The sequence below is a fragment of the Falco naumanni genome, chromosome 8 (genome assembly GCF_017639655.2).
Source record: "Falco naumanni isolate bFalNau1 chromosome 8, bFalNau1.pat, whole genome shotgun sequence".
Taxonomy (NCBI): domain Eukaryota; kingdom Metazoa; phylum Chordata; class Aves; order Falconiformes; family Falconidae; genus Falco; species Falco naumanni.
In genome coordinates, this window is record NC_054061.1 from 47509686 (window position 1) to 47530261 (window position 20576).

Genomic DNA, 20576 nt, shown 5'->3' on the forward strand with positions numbered 1-20576 from the left:
ATAGAGAAAAAAAAATCTACAGCTCTGAAAAATGACTGGTAGGTGATTATGGTTGTTTAATACACAAAGGAACACAACAATACAATGAGAGAGACTGTATTTTCAAACCACAAAGGTCATGGGTATTCAGGTATCTCCTTAAGATTCTGTTAGTCAACATCACTACTGAAAGGTTACTTGTCCCCTGAAAATACCGGATATTCTTGATACTGTGCTTCTGTCATCCTTATTTAGTGTTCTTTTAATGTAAGGTTGTATTTTGTTATCTACTGCATCTGGTACTTTCCTTCACAGATGATAACGCTGAGGATTTTTTTTCCCTAAATTTAAACTTCATTTAGTTGTCAGTCCTGATACTTACAGGCACTTTCTTATTTACATAGCCACAGCTGAAATAATAGCTTCAGTGGGTGTGTGAACAACTAGTTACAGAACTGGGGTCTTGGATCTCCTTGTAGAAAGGAACGGTACTTCTATAGTACACTCCACAAAGGTCTATGAAATACATAATATAAATAATGCTCACCTCCATTGTTGTTTATTGGAAAATAGCATCCTAAAATATATCCTTACTTGATTTTGCTAAGGCCAATCCCCAATGAATAATTAATATCAAAATACTAAAACTTGACATAGGAGCTAGTCAAAATTCAAAGCATTTTTTCACTGACATTAGAGCTGCTGCAGAAGTTGCTTTTTTCAAGTATGCAATAAGACCGGCTCTTTCAGCAAAAATTCTGAAATTCCAGCAAAAATATTTTTTGTACCAGGAATGTATTTCTTAAGGTTTTCCAAATAGTCCATCAATGTATTCTCACTTCAGACAAATCTTGAAAAACAAAAAAGATAGTAAAATACAAGGCTGGTCCAACATCATATATTTATGAAAATATCAATGGTCTCAAATCAAAGGTGTGATGCTCCTGAACATAATGTGCCTAGAATCCAAGATGAATGTGAGCATAAATATACATAATATAAAATGCACAAGGTATACATTGTCTTTGTGTCACTTTAGTAAGTCAAATTCAAATCCTTTGCATCATGGAGAGTTGCAGTTCTTTGCACCATTTCACATACAACTACTTACTACTTTTAAACTATGTAAGTATCTTTGTGATTCCAGTACCCAAAAGATTCAACTTTACTTTCATACAGTTGTTGAAAATGTGCATCTGCAGATTGACATGAAATTCATCAAGGCTGTGCTTCCTTGAAGGGCATTAGAAAAAGGGTTGTCAGTGGTCAGTTCCTGGCATCTCTTGACAGAAGCTGAGAAACCATTAGTGTTTCCTTCCAACTGTGGTAAAACCTGTCTCTGTCAACAGAAGCCTGCTGTTGAATTGAAGACGACTAAAATATCTATGACAACATGTTCAAGTTTCTCTCCTGTCCTCCAGAGCTGACTTTTCCTGTTGTCTAAAGTGGATTTAGATACCACTTTGTAGTGGATTTGCATGGCAAGGATTTGGTAGCCAGGGGGCTACAGTGGTGGCTTCTGTGAGAAGATGCCAAAAGCTGTCCCCGTGTCAAATGGAGCAAATGCCAGCTGTCTCCAAGGATGGCCAAGGCTGAGCTGATCAGTGATGATGGTAGTGCCACTGTGATAGCATATTAGGAAGGGGGAAAAAAGAATCTGCACCAGTGGAAGAGAGAAGTGAGACTATGTGAGAGCAAGAACTCTGCAGACATCAAGGTCGGTGAAGGAGGGGGAGGATGTGCTGCAGGCACTGGAGCAGAGATTCCCCTGCAACCTGTGGTGAAGACCATGGTGAGGCAGGCTGTGCCCCTGCAGCCTAGGGAGGTCCATGGTGGAGCAAATATCCACCTGCAGCCCATGGGGAACCCCACGCTACAGCGGGTGGATGCCTGAAGGAGGCTGTGACCCATGGGAAGTCCATGCTGGAGCAGGTTTGCTGGTAGGACTTGTGGATCTGTGGGGGACCTAGGCTGGAGCAGTCGGTTCCTGAAGGACTGCACCCTGCAGAAGGAACCCACTTCATGCTGGAGCAGTGGGTGAAGAACTGCAGTCCATGGGAAGGACTCACATTGGAGACACACACTTTGTTGGCTTTCTTTTAAAAACTTGTACTAACATCTGTATGATTTGTTCACTGAACTTTTAATGAGAAAAAGTAGTTAATATATGCTAATGATGTCTTGGATGAAAGAAATACCAGTATAAAGTGAATATCACAAAACGTTTCCTAGAAATCATGGAAAAATAAAGAAGTCAGCCAATTCTAAAGTACCTTAGTAACAAGGAAAAAACCCAACCAAACAGGACTGTGTCTGTAATGAATAGCTTCATTCAAATTATATAATTTATATTCAAAGAATATAAATAAAAACAATGAAACCCACACAGATTTACTTTCCATTTTTAGCTGCTCCACTCCTTTTCAGGACTGTATGAAAAGAACAAGTCATAGCTTACTGGTAAGTGACGGTACTTAGTCAAGTGTTCTGAGCAACAACAACTGCAGCACACCACTATGCCAGTAGAGGGTAGTGACCAGCAAACAAAATCTAAAAGCGCTCAAACAGAAATTTAAATCTGCCCATTTATACTACAGAGTTCTGGGAAAGCTATATACCTTCAGACCTGGTGTGCTGAATATTGGTAAAATTTTCTTTTAATACAGGGACCAAGGATTTTTGTTTCTGAAACCATAGTTCAGATTCATCTGCAGTAATGCAAAGCAGACAGTTGTGAGAGTAACTTGTGAGTAAGGCTTTCTATTGTACCTCTAAAGAAAAAGGTTTTTTTCATAGATGTCCCCTCCAACACTGCAACTCATCCATGTCACCTGTTAGTTTTACCTTTGTTCTTGTTTGCATCTGAGCAAGAAAATCCTGCAGCTTGTCCTGTTATGTGGCTAAATAAACCCCTAAGATTTGGTCCTGTCTTGTGCTTTCTATCTTTTTCAACTGTGTGGCACTGAAAACTTTTCTGAATAAAGATCTTCCTTCTTGTCTTTTTCAATATTGCCCATTTTGACCTATGTAAAAAATAATAAAAAAAAGGAAATCTGAACCATATTACAGAAAAGTTCACTGTTGTTGGTCATATTTATCATCTCCTTCTACAGTTTTATAAAATATTTCTGTCTTGCACAGTAATAAAAAATGTGTCTCAAAGGAATGACAGTCTGACCCAGACTTAACAATAAAGGTAATTTTGGGTAAGACTCAGTTAAGCTGCACAATTTCTTAACATGATCTGATTCTGATAGTCATGAATTATATTTTTTTAAGTTGTCCACTTTACCATTAGGAAAAAGCACCATGGGGTTTTGGGTTTTGCTGCATCTCTGAGAGGTGTAGAATTACAAAATTTGTTATTCTCTTTGGAGGTTAAGGTAGCTTTAAGTTCCTTGATTGCTTTCCTAAAGGTACTTCAATGGTAAGGGGAAAGGTCAATGCACTTTTGTCTAGAAGGCAGATCTGAAACACAGCAGCACTTCAGGATTTCCTTGTGGGTGGCAGTGCCATCTAGAACGCCTCCAAAACCACAGAATTCAACCCCTCCTCCAGTGCCTGTCAGGACACCTTCATGATGATGGGGATTTCCAGTGGCAGTGGCCCCGGCAGAGGGGGAAGGTGCCTGCGAGGGTGCCCTCGGGCCCATGTCTGCTAGGGAAGGAAGGAGAGCTGAGCACCTTTTGGCTCTGGCGGGCACAAAAATCAAGGCCTGCCCCTGCTCTCCAGCATCTCCCGGGCACCCCCTCAAGCCTGATGAGCTTCCTGCCACCACTCCATGCTTGGCTGTCAAACAGCAGGTGCCACCGCAGCGGTGTCCAATTGTGGAGAGGAGAACTCAGCATGTTCTCTGCCCCAGGCAGTGTCACCTGCCTTCTGCAGGGACCTTCCCCATGCCAAAGTGCTTGCTTTTCAATCTGGGCGGTGTGGCACCCCTGTTATGGCTCCACTCTGCAGTGCCAAGAAAAAGTGTTGTCAGGATTTAGGAAAAAAATGAGCGCGGAGTCTGGTGCTGGAAGGGACATCACCTTCCAGCCCTAAAACACTGCTCCTGATGCATTGTCGTAACCTAGCTTTTCTCTAGAGGCTTCACAGTGGTGCACAAAGAGCTTACTAGATTTTCTGAAATAGTCTACATGGAACCAAACCCAACCACTATATCCAAGTATGTTCCTCTAAAAATAAATCATCAACCTACATTACACTCCCAAGACAGGACACAATTTACCCCTCACAAAAATGCCACTTCTGAGGACACCGCCAGGACTGTGCAGTGCTCAAAACAGCCTCCTCCAGATCTTCAGATCACCAGACCTTGCCTCCATGAAACATTGCTTATATGAACTTGACAACTACATCTGCGCATGTGAGAGGGAGGATTTCTGCACATCTGATTTGCTTGTGGAAAATAATAGAAAGAAAGCATGCATCCAATCCCCTGATTTCTTCATTTAACCCCATTTTTGCACTAGGAGGTGTTGGTCCATTGTGATCCCAGTAAGAGCGGCACTTAGGCTCTGTGAAGTATCATCTACAACAGGGGTCCTCAAACTATGGCCCACAGGCTGGATACGCCCCCCCCAGGGTCCTCAATCCGCCCCCCGGTATTTACAGAACCCCCCCGCCCCCCCCCCGCGGGGGGTTGGGGGGGGGGGAAACCAAGCAGCTGCAGATGGGTGCCTGCCACTGCATCTGCGTGCCGGCCCCGTGGTTAAAAAGTTTGAGGATCCATGATCTACAATGTTATTAATTTACAATGCTAACGCTATAAGAAGATAATAGTATAATCTCACATCCCTTTAGATGGTGAGAGGCCTGGGTGGTGTGGCATCGAGCGAGCCTCCTACACACAGCACGCTGTGCAGACCACATCCATAGCAGAGATTCTTCCCTTTTGATCTTTCAAACTTTATAGGATTTTCTTACGTGGAAACAACACTTATCATTTCTAGTTTCTGTTTCTAGCCAAATGAGAAATTATGTTCTCAGGAGGACTTTGTGCTCCACTGTTAGATAAAGGCAAGGCCAGGCGGGTGGTGTAATTGCTGGTACCAAGCGGTGGCTGCCTGTAATCGATGAGTTGGCCAAGTTTATCCTGCACCTGAGGGAAGAGCAAAGCACGGCACAGCCTGAATGCCAGGCTGTACCTGCAGCACAGCCCAGCATAGCTCCAGCCTGCACCTGCCTGGGGTAACCATACTGGGGACCACTGACCCCTCAACGTGCAGTGGTCAGGGCCACTACAACCCTAGGGCACTGGCGGCTCCTATATTCAGCTGAAGAATTCTGTTTTGTTTTTTTTTTTAATCTAACTGTTGAAGATGTGATTAACTTTATAGTAAGATTGCATTGTTCACATTTTATTAGCCTGTGCTGCTTTTCCTACAGATAGTTATTTTTCCTGGACATTTTTGTGTTTGTTTCCCATGAATACTTTGAGTTCCCTGGGCCTCTGTGTCCTGAGAGTTCACGAGATGCACATTAAGCCCCATGGCTGCCTATAGCAGCAAAGGCCTTGAAAACACCTTCTTCACGGACAAGCTCTTTCTGTATGACACTAGTGCTGTTTCAAAGGAGGAGGGTCACCATGTAGTGTAGTGGGTCTGGTTGAAAGAGGCCCTTTAAAAATAAATAAATGATTTCAGCAGAAGTGAGTATATTAGGAAAATATTGACCTAGGGTACAAACTGGGAGGAGCAGTCAATAACACCAGAGTCATGCTGTCATCCAGATGGTCCCGACAAGCTGCAGAATGGCCTGGCAGGAACATCAAGAAGCTCAAGAAGGGGAAGTGCAAGAGTCCTCTTGGGGAGGAACAATCCCATGCAGCAGTGTATGCTCAGGGGTGACTGGCTGAAAACAGCTTTCCAGAAAAGGACTTGTGTGTTGTGGTGGACACTAAGGTGAATATGAGCCAGCAATGTGTCCTTGTGGCGAAGAAGGCCACAGGTATCCTGGGCTACATCAGGAGGAGTGTCTCCAGCAGGACAAGGGAGATGACCCTTCCACTCTGCTCAGGACTGTGCCTGAGGCCACACCTGGAGTACTGTGTCCTGCTCCAGGCTCCCCAGTAGCACAGAGACATGGACATACTGGAAAGAGTCCAGTAAAAGGACACAAACATGACTAAGGCACTGGAGCACGTCTCACAGGGAAAGGCTGAGAGATCTGGGACTGTTCAGGGAAGAGAAGGCTCAGGGTGGATGTTTTCAATATGTATAAATAGCTGAAGGGAGACATTGAAGATGAGCTTTCCCAGTGGAGCCCAGTGACAGGACCAGAGGCAGTGAGCACACACTGACGCACGGGAGGTTCCATCTGAGCATCAGGAAACACGTTTTTACAGGGGCGGTGACTGAGTGCTGGCACAGGTTGCCCACCGATGCTGCGGAGTCCCCTTCTCGGAGCCATCCCAGAGCCGCCGGGGGCGGACCGGGGCAGCCGGCTGTAGGGGGCCCTGCCCGAGCAGGGGGGTGGCCCCGCTGCCTGCTGACCGTTCCTCCCGGTCGGTGGCTCCGTGGCGCCGACCCCGGGCGGGCGCGGCGAGGGGGGAGCCCGGGAGTTGCCTCGGCGCCAACCCTCGATTCGTTTCTGCTTAGTCCTTCCCACCCGCCCGCCCGCCGCCGCTCCCGGGGAGCAAGTGCCTGCCTCCTCCGGGGTGGAGGCGCCGGTGCCCCGGGCAGGCCCGGAGGCCCTCCTGCCGCACGGCCCCTCTCCCCGGCAGCGGGGTGCGCCGCGCAGCCCGCCCAGAGGTGTCCCGGCCCCCGCCGGCAGCCCGGGGCTGAGGCCCGGCGTGGGGCGGCCGAGCAACCCCGCCCGCTGCAGGCGAGGCCGCGGCCCTGACGAGGCGCGGGGAGGCGGGAGGGGCGCGGCCGGCGCGCAGGAGGAAGCGGCGGCGGACATGTTGTCTCCCCGGCGGAAAGGGCGCTGCGGCCGGTCCCCGCCGGTCCCCGAGAAAAGCCAGCGGTCCCCGGCGGCCCGGGAGCCCGGTGGCTCCGCTATGGAGGAGGGCAGCAGCTTCCGCCTCTCGGCCGAGTGCCTAGACGAGCCGCCCAACAGCCGCGTCTTCGTGGTGCTGGGCAAGGACACTGGGGAGGCGCTGATCCGGGAGCGCTTCGCTCCCTTCGGGGACATCCAGAACATCTGGCTCCTGCGGGACAAGCGCACCAACGAGTCCCGCGGCATCGCCTTCATCAAGTTCGCTCGCAGCTCGCAGGCCTGCCGGGCCATGGAGGAGATGCACGGACGCAGCCTGGCCCCCGACACCAAGCCCATCAAGGTACCGCCGCGCCGCCGCCTTCCAGCCGGGGAGCGGGGCCGGGGGCGAGCGAGCGGGGCCCGGCGGGGTGCCCCCCGCTCCCTTCCCAACATGGCGGCCGCGGGGGGCGGCGGGCCTCGGCCGTTGCACCCCGGACTTGCCGCTCGGACGTCGTGTTGGCCTGCGTGGGGGCGAGGGGAGGCCGCTCAGTGGGGGGCGGCGGCCCGCCCGGGGCAGCCCCGGGGAGCCCCCGGGCAGCAGGCCGCACGGCATGGCCCGCGCCGCGCGGCCCTCTCCCCGCGGGGGCTGCCGCCCTTGGGGGCTTCTGGACTGGGCCGCGTTCGGCTGCGGGGGGAGCTGCTGGGGGTCCTACCCTTGCCCGCAGCTCCCACGCGTGGTATTAGCAGCCACAGGCCTGGGGAATATGCAGTGTCTGGAAACTGGGGTTTTTTGCTTGTTTGGGGGGCGTGTGTGTGTTTGTGTTTTTTTTTTTTTTAAATCCTTGAGGGAGTCTCTGTGAAATATTCTAAACCAGTATATTTTAAGATCCATGTGAATAAATAGAACTGTTTTTTCAGGTATATTTTATATCAGTTTTATAGCTTGTGTACAGTTTTTTCAAAACAATTACGAGGTTTTTTTGAATCTGTGGAACTGGCTGTCAGCTTTTAGCCTCTTGAATTATTCTTATATTCCTCAAGTAGTAACAAGATATGAATGACTTCGAACAGTGAAAGAAGATTCCATGTATTTCATTTGAGAATGCAATTGAATCAGTAAAATCTTTTCTGAAGAACTTTCCATTAGAAGTGAAAAGAACAGAGTTGTATTCCTTATTGCCCAGCATGACTATTACAAAAGTAATTTAAGAGCTCTTTGAAGTAAGTTGCTGCTTTTGTGTAACAGACTTACTTTGAAGGTGGTTTGTATTTTTCTTATTTGGTTGGTTTGGGTATTTTAGTTTGGTTGGGTTTTGGTTTTGTTTTTTTGTTTTTGTTGGTTTTTTTTGCCTGGTTGTCTTCTGGTGTGCACTTCTGAGATGAAATTTCTTTCAGTAATTAAAAAGGATTTTAACAGTTACAGATGTGAGAAGTTACAATCCTTGACAGAGCACTAGACCTGCAGAGTTTGGCCCAACTGAGCACTGAACTGCAGTAGCAAGGTTTTAATAAGCTGCTCAGCTTCTTTGCTTGCTTATATTTTGTTACTACTGCTATATTAGGCCTGTTGCAGTAATGCATTTTTTGCTACCTCACATGCTACCAGTGACATTGGCAGTGCTGCTGAATCAGTCTTTGATATTCCTGACCATTCTTCATTATTCCCAGTGAGAACTTCTGCTGGCATCTGTCCTGTTTGGGAGACTGTTTGGGGTGTGCTGTATCTTTTGTCACAGATGCATCTATGATCAGAGATGTTATCTTTTTCCATGTAAGGAGAGCTAGCTTATGTGAAAGATAAATACAAAAACTTGTTGAAACAAACTATTGGTCGTTGATATGTGATTAAGACCCTTTGTCCAGCAATTAACGTCTACGTAATTATTCCATTAGGTATTTATTGCACAGTCAAGAGCTTCTGGAAGCCACCGAGATGTTGAAGATGAGGAGCTTACACGAATCTTTGTTATGATACCAAAATCCTATACAGAGGAGGATCTGCGAGAGAAGTTTAAGGTAGTGATTTGCTGTTTGTTAATTTTTATTTTAAATTGCCTTTGTCTTAATTTATCAGAAGGGCTTAATGCGTGGCACTAATGCATTTTCAAATATTGCAAATTAATGTGCTTTTTAATTGTTCTAGATGTATGGAGACATTGAATATTGCAGCATTATTAAAAACAAGACTACTGGAGAAAGTAAAGGTTTGGGCTATGTGAGATATTTAAAACCATCGCAAGCTGCCCGAGCAATTGAAGAGTGTGATCGAAGTAAGAATCTGATTGAATTCTTTCAAGTTTTTCGCAATAAGTGTGTATCATCATTAATGTACCTTTAATTTTTAGTTTTGTTTGCAGGTAAATGATTTATGATGTAATCACATCTTGAGACAAGGTTCCATTGCAAATAAAAAACAGTATTATTAACATTCATTGAGAACAGTCACCTGATTACATTCTTGAAGGACCAAACTGCAAGTAAGATCAGTGAAAAGAGTTTAGAAATGGATGAAGAGTTTTCTGTCATGCATTATTATTGGCCTGTAATGTAGGCTTCATACCCAGGAGAACCTCATTTTAATTTATCCCTGGGAATATGCATTTTAAATCAAATGTATTTAATAAAAAATGAATTTATGTATAAAATGTATTTGATAGTCTATATATTTAAAGGTAGATTAATCCTAATTGAAGTTTGGGGGATGTTTTGGTTTGTTTTCATTTAATGTCATGATTAATCTATTACAGAAAGAAAGACTTCATATGCTTTATGACCAAACATGTGTCACTTATATTTGGTGGTACTAGAGCATGTATTAATGAATCTGAGTGAGTGAGTCTGGTGGAAGGCCACTAAGGTGGTCAGGGGCTGAAGCACATGACTTAGGGGGAGAGACTGAGGGAACTGGGCTTGCTCATCCAGGAGAAGAAAAGCTTTTGGGGAAACCTAACAGCAGCCTTCCAGTCCAGCCTCCTGTTCAATGTTTGCTTAATCATAAATACAAAACAGCTTGGTGTATGGGTGTGGTTGTTGTTTTTGTTGTTGTGTGTGTTGTTGTTTGGTTTTCTTTTTCTCTCTCCAGTAATATATGTGGTGGTTCTACATCATACCTATCATAAGTGGTTGTACAAAAATTGTATTTGTGACAATTCTTGTATAGGAATAAGTCTGAGATCACTTAGCAGTTAAATTTTACTTCCTTTTTGCTGTGAGGCTAAAATGAGATTAGTTGGATAGCCTGAGGGTAATACCTGTTTCTTTCATAAAAACAAAATGTAGAACAGTGCAAAACATACATAAACTGCTATTCTAACACAGAAGTTCAGGTGACTGCCTCTGGAGTGTCTCTGAGTCCTGCCAGGTTGAAGTTGGGCAAGATGACCTCCAGAGGACCCTTCCAACCCCTCTGCTCAAGCAGTGTCACCTGGGCACCATGGTTGCCCAGGACCATGTCCAGACAGCTTTTGACTGTCTCCAAGGATGGAGACTCCACAACCACTCTAGGCAACCTGTGCCAGTGCTCAGTCACTCTTACCGCAAGTAGGCTCTGTTGTGCTTAACTTGTGACTAGGAGTAGTTCTATGTGGAAGCTGTTAACTTTCACACAGTTATTATGCAGACTTAGGGAGTTACAGATTAGTTACCTTCCTATTTTTCTTACTGGGTTTTCTAAATGATACATTTCTAAATACAGTACTTAAGAATGTGGATGCGATCAGATAATTCAGATGTACTGAGCTGTTGCTATATGTGTGGTTGTTTCAGGCTACAGGGCCATTTTGGCTGAACCTAAAAATAAGTCATCTGAGTCTTTTGAACACGATTATTACAGTAATAACACGAGACAAGAACCAAGAGGAAATACACTTCCGTTTTGTAAGTCATAGCTTTTTATACTAAAAATTATTTGTAGTCTTGAGTATGGTGACAAAGTAAGAATGCAGTCTGGACAAAGGGAAGCTAACAGAGGCTTAGGTCAACACTGCAATAGTAGATTGGATGTTGGAGTTAGAAACAACCCAGGCATTTTATTTCTATATTTTTATGTCTTTGCTCTAGTTGGCTGATTATTTTGTGACCTGCAGCGGTGAAATAAATGTGTTACCTTTAATATATAATTGACTTGGATTACTTTTACAAGTTGAATGAAAAATACTTATGAAATGAAGGCATGCTAGTGTGATGACTCAAATTATTTGTTGATTCTTGAGGTGGGCAGCCAGAGTTTTGTAGTTTTGAAAAAAATGAGAGCAGAATTCAAGAGTCGGTCTCCAAACGTCTGTCAGTGGTATCACGGCTTCCCTTTATACAAGAACAGCTGTTTGCCCTCTTTGATATAGTTCCAGGACTGGAGTATTGTGATGTTCAGCGAGATCCTCACACCAATAGTGGTAAGTAAAATTACAAATTATTATTATACTTGACTTCATTTGTATTGCAAAATACAGTACACTCGTTGGGAAGAATTAATGTTTCATGTATCAATGGTTGCTGCTATCACTGATGCATAAGCCCCAAAGTCAGGTTTGTTTGAACCTCTGTTTACAGATAGCCTTAAATGCCTTTGCTTTCAGATTATACAATCTCAAGAAGGACAGAATCAAACCCATGAGAAGCGGGTTTGGTAAAACTAAGTTAATTAGTTGCAGAAATTATCGGGCATCTAGTTTAAATTTCCTTTAAACACATCTTTTGAGTTTTCATCTTTAAATGGGTGTGTGTGTCTGTGTGTAGCAGTTGACATGAGTTAACAGGATGAAATCATAAAAAAACAAATTGCGTTTGTATTGGAAGGTTTTTTTTTTTATTTCAGTCTTTTGCTGTTGCTGAGAGAAAGAGGTCTGTTCTCAAAGAGGCTTGAAATGGAAATGATTCAGAGAGTTAAAATGTACAGTACTGGAGATTCACTTCTGATGGGATAATTGCATTTTAAAATGAAACTGTGTATGTGTGTGTTTTTTAATTCAGGCTTAGGGAAGAAGACATGTTTTCACTTGTACTTTATTACCAGCTTTTCAAGTTATCATAAATATAGCTGATTGTCACTACTTAATTCTGCTGAAGTTTTCCTCACAAATGCTACTGATTAAGTAATGTAATGTGTGGTAAAAAAGACTTAAGAATTTTTTATCATCCATGACTAATGTGAAGTTTAATCATATTGCTTTATATGAGTGTAGTTTGTTCTTAAGATTTACCTGTATCATACTGAAGCTGTGTGCACTGTATTTGTAGGGCATGCTGTGATTCAGTATAGTACTGCTGCGTCAGCTATATATGCCAAGTATAAACTACATGGGTTTGAGTATCCTCCTGGAAATCGATTAACTGTCATTTTCCTAGAAGATGGGAGTGATAGCTCAGAGTAAGTACCGATAAACAAAGACACTTGTGAGTTGTGTTCTGGAGAGCAAAGTTTAAAATAAATACATTTTTAATATAAGTAACAGCAATGTCATTGTGATCTTGTTTCATACATGTAGATAGTATTGTTTAAAATTTAGGTGGATTTTTAAAATTTTTTTGAATAGTTTAGAATAAACCTTTTGAAACTTACTAGTCTTTGATAAAACATTAGAATATATACTCTTAAGATACATTGGAAAAACTTGGATTTGGCAAGAATCTTTGTAAGTATCTCTAATACATAACAAGGCTGGAGTCTGTTTTTGATGAGGTTTTTGTATTAGAAACAGATTTATCTAGTTGATCTCTTGGTTGTATTTGCAGTGCTGCAAATAGTAGCCTTGTGAAGGACATATGTAGAGTAATACTGTGTGCTGAGGATTTGATACTCCCACTGCATGGAGATTGTCAGGTTTTACTTTGACCATCTTTAATCTGTTCCTGTGATTTGAATGCCCATTACAGGTTGCAATGGCTTAGGTGTGCTCCTGCAGTGAGTATTTTGGCTTAGTTTCATCCTAAAGGAATCTAGTTTGTCAAACCTATTCTGGGATATGAATGAGGTCAGTAAGGAGGGACAATGGGGAGATTCACTTCAGAAGTGCATGCCTGATTTAAACTGAAAAAAATATTCATTGCAACTGTCCTTCTTGCAGGCAATTTCCTTCATTCTTCAATAATTCCTACTAGTTCATGGTCCTACAACACGGGCTGTGAATGTATACAAAAAATGCAATTGCTTTTTCTTATTCTGCAACAGAACAAATTAAAAATTCCTGGAAAACGAGAGCTGTAAGTAAATTTTCTGTGATAATGTTCTGACTTCTGAATTGAATTTCTGTGCTCTTTTTGGAAACAGGTGAAATTTTTCTGTCCCTTCTGCCTTTTAGTTACCTTTTACAAAATGTAGTGGGCTCTATAGACTTAATTCCCTCCCAAGTATTAAGAAAAGTAAAGAAGAGGTTTTGTATCTTTGTATGTAGAAATGTATGAGTGTTTTCAGTGAGTTGCAGCTAAGCATGCATACTTTCAGATCATTTCTAGAGTGTCATGGAAGCCTGCTGTGATTTTCATTATCTACAGGAGTTTACAGATTTCCAGAGACTTTTAGATGTGCGTTAAAACTTATTTTCTTTTGCTGAGTTTAAGATTACTGTGACTTAAGGCTATCCTTTAAATAGTTTATTATCACTTCTGCTTGCAGTCTCATCAGAAAAATGGCCACACAGCTGGTAACAGCACATGTGTCATCAGTGTTGCGGAATAACAATGCAATTGTTCAGCAGTATAGGACACCTCCTGTAAGTTTATTAACATTACATTAATTGTGTTTGTATTGCATTACATTAATACATTAATTATTAATGGATGCTGTTAATACTCTCTGAATTGTAGGAAACTTAAGATGTGTCAATAAAGAACACTGCTTACTTTCTTCTGTAACTGAGATGCTGTGTTCTTAAGATGTACCTCTGGTTGGTTTGTACATCTTTATTCCCTGTAAAAGTGACTGACCTTACTTGGATTTATTGTCCAATTTAATGAAATAACCAAAGTAAACAAATTAAGATGAGAACTCGTAGAGCCAGTTTATGTGCTGTGATGGGAACAAAAATTGTAAATAAGGCAAAATTATTTTCACCCTGACCATTGGTTAATTTATACTTGCATCTTTTTTCCCCCTCTGTTTCAGCAGGCATTTGGAGGAACTTCTGGCTCACAGTTACTTCAGCCACAAACAGATGCCATACTTCCACCACACAAAAAAAAAGTTCCACCTGACACTTCTGTGAAGGAAAGGCTTTTCATACTTTTTCATCCCCATCCTTTACCTGTAAATGTATTGGAGGATATATTCTGGTAAGACTCCATTTACAAATAAGTGCTCTTTAACCAAAAAAATAACCATGAAATATTTAAAATAAATGTTGAAAATAAAAAAGATTGTCATCATGAAGAGTGCACAGTGATCAGTAAGTAATAAATGATCAATAGGTAACAGTTGCTTTTTGAAACAAGTGTGTAATGGAATTCACCTTGAGGCATAGATAGTGTCATCAGTACAGCAGCTTTATTATTGATTAACATAATCTCAAGTAAGATGTCTAGTCTTTTTTTTTTAACCAAAAGATGTTGTACTTCCAGTTCTTATAGCTTGATCTATTTGGCATTTTCTTGTATGTATTTCTTTAAGGAATTTAAGTATTTTGATAAATTTCCACAGTAACTTTGGGGAGTAAGTATAGGGAGGTTTTTTTTTCTGATACATCCTGGGACATTTTGATGGTTTGCATCTTACTTACACTATTTCAGCTGTCCTTTCACATGCCTCCCTATGAGGAACAAAGGCTTGAGAGACAATTTTTGCCATCTTTAAAACAAATCTATAGTTTAGCTGTTCTCCAATGTGTTGTATTACTTATTTTTAGTAAACTCCTGAAGAAAAAGTAATTTCCCTTTTCTGGCGTTTCTGGCATTTGCAATAAATCTTTGGAAAGCCAAAAGCACCAGGAGAGGAAAAGAAACAATATGCATTTGTGTGGGATTTAAAACTGTACCTATTTGATGTGCTGGAGAAGAAAAAGGCTATGCACCCTAGTCTTGACACTTGTATAACTTCTGTATGAAGGAAGCAGACTTTATTTATGTTTTTTAAGGAACTGTCTAGGAATCTCCAGAGGAGTTGTAAATCTGGCTTATTCCATAAAGCTTTAGTGCTTGCTTTCTGAGTCATTTCAGTGAGACCTTTTCAAAGATAATCACAACCGAGCAAGTTCATTTAAGTAAGATGCAAGTTTAGCCTCTTAAATTATCTGCTAGTCTGTGTGTATTCCTGTGTGGGTTTGTTTGGGTTTTCTTTTGGGGTATGCGTGGTGTGGAGGGGTGTTGTTTTGTTTTTGTGGGGATTTTTGAGTTCCATTTAGTCTTTGGGGACCATAGTATTGATTAACTTACATACATTCTTTTAAATAAGAGAGAAATCGCCAGTGCTTGTGGTTCTGTTGTAATATTCCATAGAAAACATCGTCTGTGGACTTCTGGTTTTATTTCTATTCCTGCTTGGAATTCTAGAGAAAGGAAAGTAAAAACTGGGCATTTTGAAGGAGAGGAGCACAAGAAAATCTAGCATGCATGTGAGAATATAGTTTTTGCAGCTACAAAATCATATCTGCTTCATATTGGGTAATAGGTATCTCTGCAGCAAAACCTGTAAATTATCTAATTACCTCTTCCCCCCCCCCCCTCCTCCTTTTTTCCAGTCGTTTTGGACACTTGATAAAAGTTTACCTTGTGGCTGGAAAAAATGTGGGCTATGCAAAATTTGCAGACAGAGCAAGTGCCAGTGATGCCATAACTGCGTTACATGGGAAGATTGTGAACGGAGTCAGGCTTAAAGTAAGGTTGGCAGACTCACCTACAGAAGAATCTAATAAGCGTCAGAGAACTTACTGATCAGGTGAGTACCCCATCTGAGCCATTACTTAAACTGAAGCTCAACTACTTGAAATAGCGATAGGCAGAGTATTTTGAGGTTAGATATGAACTTGCAGTGATAAACTTAAAATATCTTTTTAGCTAACAACTGGAAATTTACTTTTGTGATGTATGTGTGTCTATGTATATATGGGGGGGTGTATGCTTATATATGCACGCATACGCTTTATTTTGGTAAAAATCTATTTTTATAATTTTTGAACAAATATGAACTAGTTGATTAACGTCAGTCTGGGTGTTAATAGAAATATTCACTTTATGTACAGAAGAGTATCAGTTAACATTGAAAAGAGTATGCAAAAATAAACAATGGAACTGAGATCAGCTTGTGTGTGTCTTTCTTTCATTAAAAACACATGCCCTCACCTTGATGTTGGATAAAGATGTAGATTTCAGCCCCTGAAGGGCAGAGGAGAGAAGGGGTAAATAAAAAAAGGGCATGGGAAGGACAGGGAAGGTTGCCAGGTGAAACTGAAGGCTTGGGATATTTGGGTCATCTGGATTCTCAGAAATCAAGTGTAGCTGGAATGTGTGATAGTGAAGAAAATATTGCAGAGCGTGTTGTGGAGGGATTGAATTGGGGGTTTTTAACATTAGGATTATTACCAAAAGAAAAATGTAGTTGGGGGAGGAAAGGCTAAGCCCTGTTTTCTACAAAATAACTCCCAAACACTACTGTAGCTTCAAAATAATTTCAGTAGCTGTATTATCTTTATAGGGAACGTGCAGTTTTGCTTTAATTCAGAGAATATCACATGAAATCCTGACTCTCTCTTCACATCAATGTTTTACTTCTAAGCTTCACTCCTTATACCTTTCTGTGTGTAGATACTCTTTGTGACCCAGGGGTTGCAAAGACCAAAAATGATTTTGCCCGTCATGTTCTTTTACTACTTTTTTCCTTAAGGACTTTCACGCTGTTCTTTTGATAAGCAGTGGTTACTAAAAGTGGTCTTACTCTTTATCCACAACTTGCTATTTGAAAAAACTGATCTCTAGCATTCTTTTTCTTCATTGAATTGTAGGTAAAACTCATTCACAGCTCCTTTTTTTTTTTTTAATCAGCAGCTCTGGTGAATGCCAAGTTAAATAACTTGTACCCACGCTCTTACCTTTGTACAAAGGCTTTGTTTGGTTTTTATGTGACTTTTGCTTCCAGTAATAAAAGGCTAGCCTCTTGGTCACTGCAGGAAAAACTATCATGTAAAGTGTAATGTAGTACCAGGTCTGCCTTTACTACTTTCTAGGAGAAAAGCATAGATCCAGTATGCATCCAAAATTAGAAAGTTTGTTTATTCTTATTTATTTTTAAGAAAGATCAGAGTGAGAAGACTGGGCGGTTCTTTTCTGATTGTCAGTCTAAACCTGATTTTTTTTTTTGTTGTTGTTTTTTTTAATTCATACATGCACATAGATGAACACACGTTTTTTCAGTGTGATTTTTGAGAATAATAGTTTTACACATGCAAAATTACAGCAGAGCTCTTTTTCCTTTCCTAGGTTTCATCATTTCTGTAAATTTTCGAATAATAGAGAATACTAGTTTTAGTTTGTTCAGAGACAGACACCCTAAATCTATCTTGGACAGATACTGGTTAATTCTGGTGCAAATGACTGCTGAATACTTCCCCTCTGGTTACTCCCATCTGCTGGGCCTGTGCAATAACGCAGGTAGAAGAGCTTTCTGAGTTTACTGTATTACAGCTTACTACATCCTGTACATCAGGTTCCTGATTCTGAGACTCTTAGCTGGTTGTCTATTGCTGCTTAGGACAGACAGACAAAATTACTTGCTCTCTTTTTGTCCTTAGTGAGTTTCTCAAATTCAAACAAAATGGTACATAAAAAGTAAGATTCATCTGTGCTGCTTTTAAAATGGTTTGCCCATTTAAATCAAGCTTACCACTGTGTCTCTGTATTGGACTGACTGACAACATTTTGCAGTAGTTGAGGCTTATATTTTGCTTTCCATTAAAGCTTTATATTGTGCATGTGAAAGGGGATGGAATTTTCTCTTCCTCTGAACTAGTACCTTTTTTAAAAAGATTTTATCATACTAACTTTTGTTCTTTTATAATTTTAGCTGGAGGAAATAATCTTCTTAGCTAAAACTTCTGTGAGTTTTCACTTAAGGAAGTCATTGCCTTTTAAAAAAAATAAAATCCTTTCTAAGGTCCTGTTGTATTGCTTGCTTTTTGTCTCTTTAACAAGGTGACTGGATTTCTGCAATAGTACTTTCTGTACAAGGTTCTTTGATTAAAATCTGATAAGATCTGTGAATTCAATAGAATATATGAAAATAAATTAATTCAATTGACTAATTCAATTGAGATACATTTATTTCGGCAGTTTTTATCTGACTTTTTTGAAGTTTTTTTGCCAATAATATTTTTCTTAACAGAAATAATCTTTTTAAAAAATATTTACAAAACTGTGTCTTAAAATTTTTTATGTTAATGGTATGCTACAGATAATGCTCTTACAATGTAAACTTCTGATCATAAGAACAGTCTGTTATCTTGAAACAACCTTTGTTTATCAGGAGAATTTAAATACATGTGTATTAATATTCTAAACTAATCCATCTAATGAATTTTGCAGGCTCTGGCTCTCCTACAAGTCAATGAAAATTCAGTTGTTTATATGAATAGTTAAAAGTAGCAGAGAATTGATGGAAATACAGACCAGTAAGGTTCTCTTAACTACTTTAAGTTCTAATGTAAGTTTTTTTCGGTTGAGGTTCTCCCCTCTTACACTAAGTAAGTATTAATGGTTGAAATAATTTTAAGCCATCTTGCTTTGAGTCAGGATAGGCTTGAGAAGACAACTACAGTGTCTACTTCTAGGCAGTTGCTAAAAGCAGAAGCTATCAATGTTCTTAGCGTTGACCAGCCTCGTGCTTTCTACTCAGGTTTTTGCATTGCTTTGAGTATTTCGTGAGAACCTCACTGCAAATGTCTGATGCCTGTTGTGTAAATTATGTCACTCAAAAATACAAGAGGAAGGAAAGGATTTGGTATTGTTCAGAAGAATGGATTGTGGAATTCTGATTAAGCTCTTCATTGCAACCTGGTAGCTCTATTTAGATACCACTCCCCCCAACCCCTAAAAAAACCCACCCCAGACATTTTTCCTGAAGCTTTCAAGTAGTCCTTAGAAATCAGAGCTTCGAACTAGAGCTATATTAGAAATGCAAAACACAGATATCTAGAGCTGGATTCTGTGTCTTTAAATAATCATTGCTGTTTGGCTTTAACCTACAGCAAGTGGTTTCATTGCATTTTTTTCCCCCTTCTGAAAATGTTTGGTGGTGTTTTAAAATAATTATTTAATTAGTTACTAAGTTATTCCATCATGAAATACTTATTACTGTCTTTTATTATACTTGTCGTGGAAAAGTCTTGCATCACCGATTTGATTTGCATTCTTTTTTTAGTTAAAACTTTATTAAAATCCTGAAATTTAATCTGTATATTTATAATTCTGTGCAAAAAAATTTTAGAAAAAGTAATTGTATCATAATTGAAACTATACTCCAGAATAAAAAATAAGTTAACTATATTTTATATCAACAGTACACTGCAGAAAAATTGCTGGCTTTCACACACTGCTCAGAAAAAGAGGTACTTCTTTAAAAGCTAGAGAAACATAGATAAACTTTCAATATTATTCTAAAGATATTAAACCCCTCATTTATATGCTGTTGGATCAATTATGTTTTATGATATGTATATTTTAAAATAAAAATAGGTACCTTGCTTTTTGATACTATTTTTGTACTTGTGTTTTTTCTACAGAAACTAAATAATGACATGACCCTCAGCTAGCTGACTGACTGACTGAAAACGTGACTAGACATGGTTCCTGTGGACAGTGACAGCTTTTTTTTTTTTTTTTTTTTTTAATTGTTACTTGATATCTCTCCCTCTCTCTCTCTCTGGTACTCCCTGGTTTTGAAAATGCAGACATGCAGTTTTGAAAATTATCTAGGCATTAAAAATTGTAAATTGGTGGTTGTTCTTGTAGTCTATAATTTTGTATTTCAGAAATATCTCTCGTGTTTAACTGAATTCCTCCTCTAAGATGGAAATTACAATGACGGGGAAATAAAGGAGTCGGCATTTTGTGGCTTGACTGGTTAATTGATAGTGATTCAGGTTGTAACTGTTAAAATGGAAGATATTTCTCATGGTCCAGATTGCATTGAAAACTGAAGTACATCAGTAAATTCAAAGAAAATGAAAAAAACTTTCAAAAACTGCTGGCAAACATGACGGTATTAAGCTAGATTTAAGAAAATAGCTGTAATAAAGAAAATTAATCAGGCACTTTCTTAAACATTTTGTTGATTTGGGCCAGAAGTATTGATTATGTGTGCTGTTTAGCGAAAAGGACATTTGACTGTGGGTCAGACTACCAGAGCTGCTTACATATATCCTTTCTTACCCTGAGGTCTTTCGGTTACAACTGTGGGGCAAGTATGGAGTTTTGAGGGGTGGGTGTTTTATTGGTGTTTGTCTCATTTTTTGAGGGTTGTTCAACGCGTATGTTGTTTAAGTAACAGGCAATTCAGCATTTCAGCAGGATGAAGATTTCAGCACTGACGATGAGTAAATGAAGATCGTTCAAATCGGTATTTGCACAGATAATTTTCAAATGCCAAATACTTTTCTGTGTTATCCTGAATACTACTAGTTGAATTGAAAATATCCTAGTTATTAAAATAATTTATACAGATAATACTGATAACTTCTGGGTTTATGCACAGTAGAGGA

The 20576-nt window shown here is 40.4% G+C and overlaps 1 protein-coding gene across 7 annotated transcripts; it reads left to right on the forward strand.

Annotated features, from left to right (window-relative positions):
- Nucleotides 1–6464: 6464 nt before the first annotated feature.
- Nucleotides 6465–19927, forward strand: RBM45 (RNA binding motif protein 45). 7 transcript variants are annotated; one of them, XR_005829284.1, is made up of 12 exons: nt 6465–7261; nt 8794–8916; nt 9044–9170; nt 9246–9257; nt 10666–10776; nt 11112–11291; nt 12136–12265; nt 13511–13607; nt 14000–14166; nt 15567–15763; nt 18713–18873; nt 19599–19927. XR_005829284.1 is itself a non-coding variant. In XM_040603480.1 (11 exons), the coding sequence occupies exons 1-10, from the start codon at nt 6884–6886 to the stop codon at nt 15757–15759; spliced, it is 1518 nt and encodes a 505-aa protein (XP_040459414.1). In that variant the 5' UTR covers nt 6465–6883; the 3' UTR covers nt 15760–15763; nt 18713–19581. The 7 variants fall into 7 exon arrangements, 6 of the variants coding, with proteins under 6 accessions (XP_040459414.1, XP_040459415.1, XP_040459413.1 ...); XM_040603480.1 differs by lacking the exon at nt 19599–19927 and having other exon boundaries at nt 18713–19581; XM_040603481.1 differs by lacking the exons at nt 18713–18873; nt 19599–19927 and adding an exon at nt 18403–18706.
- Nucleotides 19928–20576: the final 649 nt, after the last annotated feature.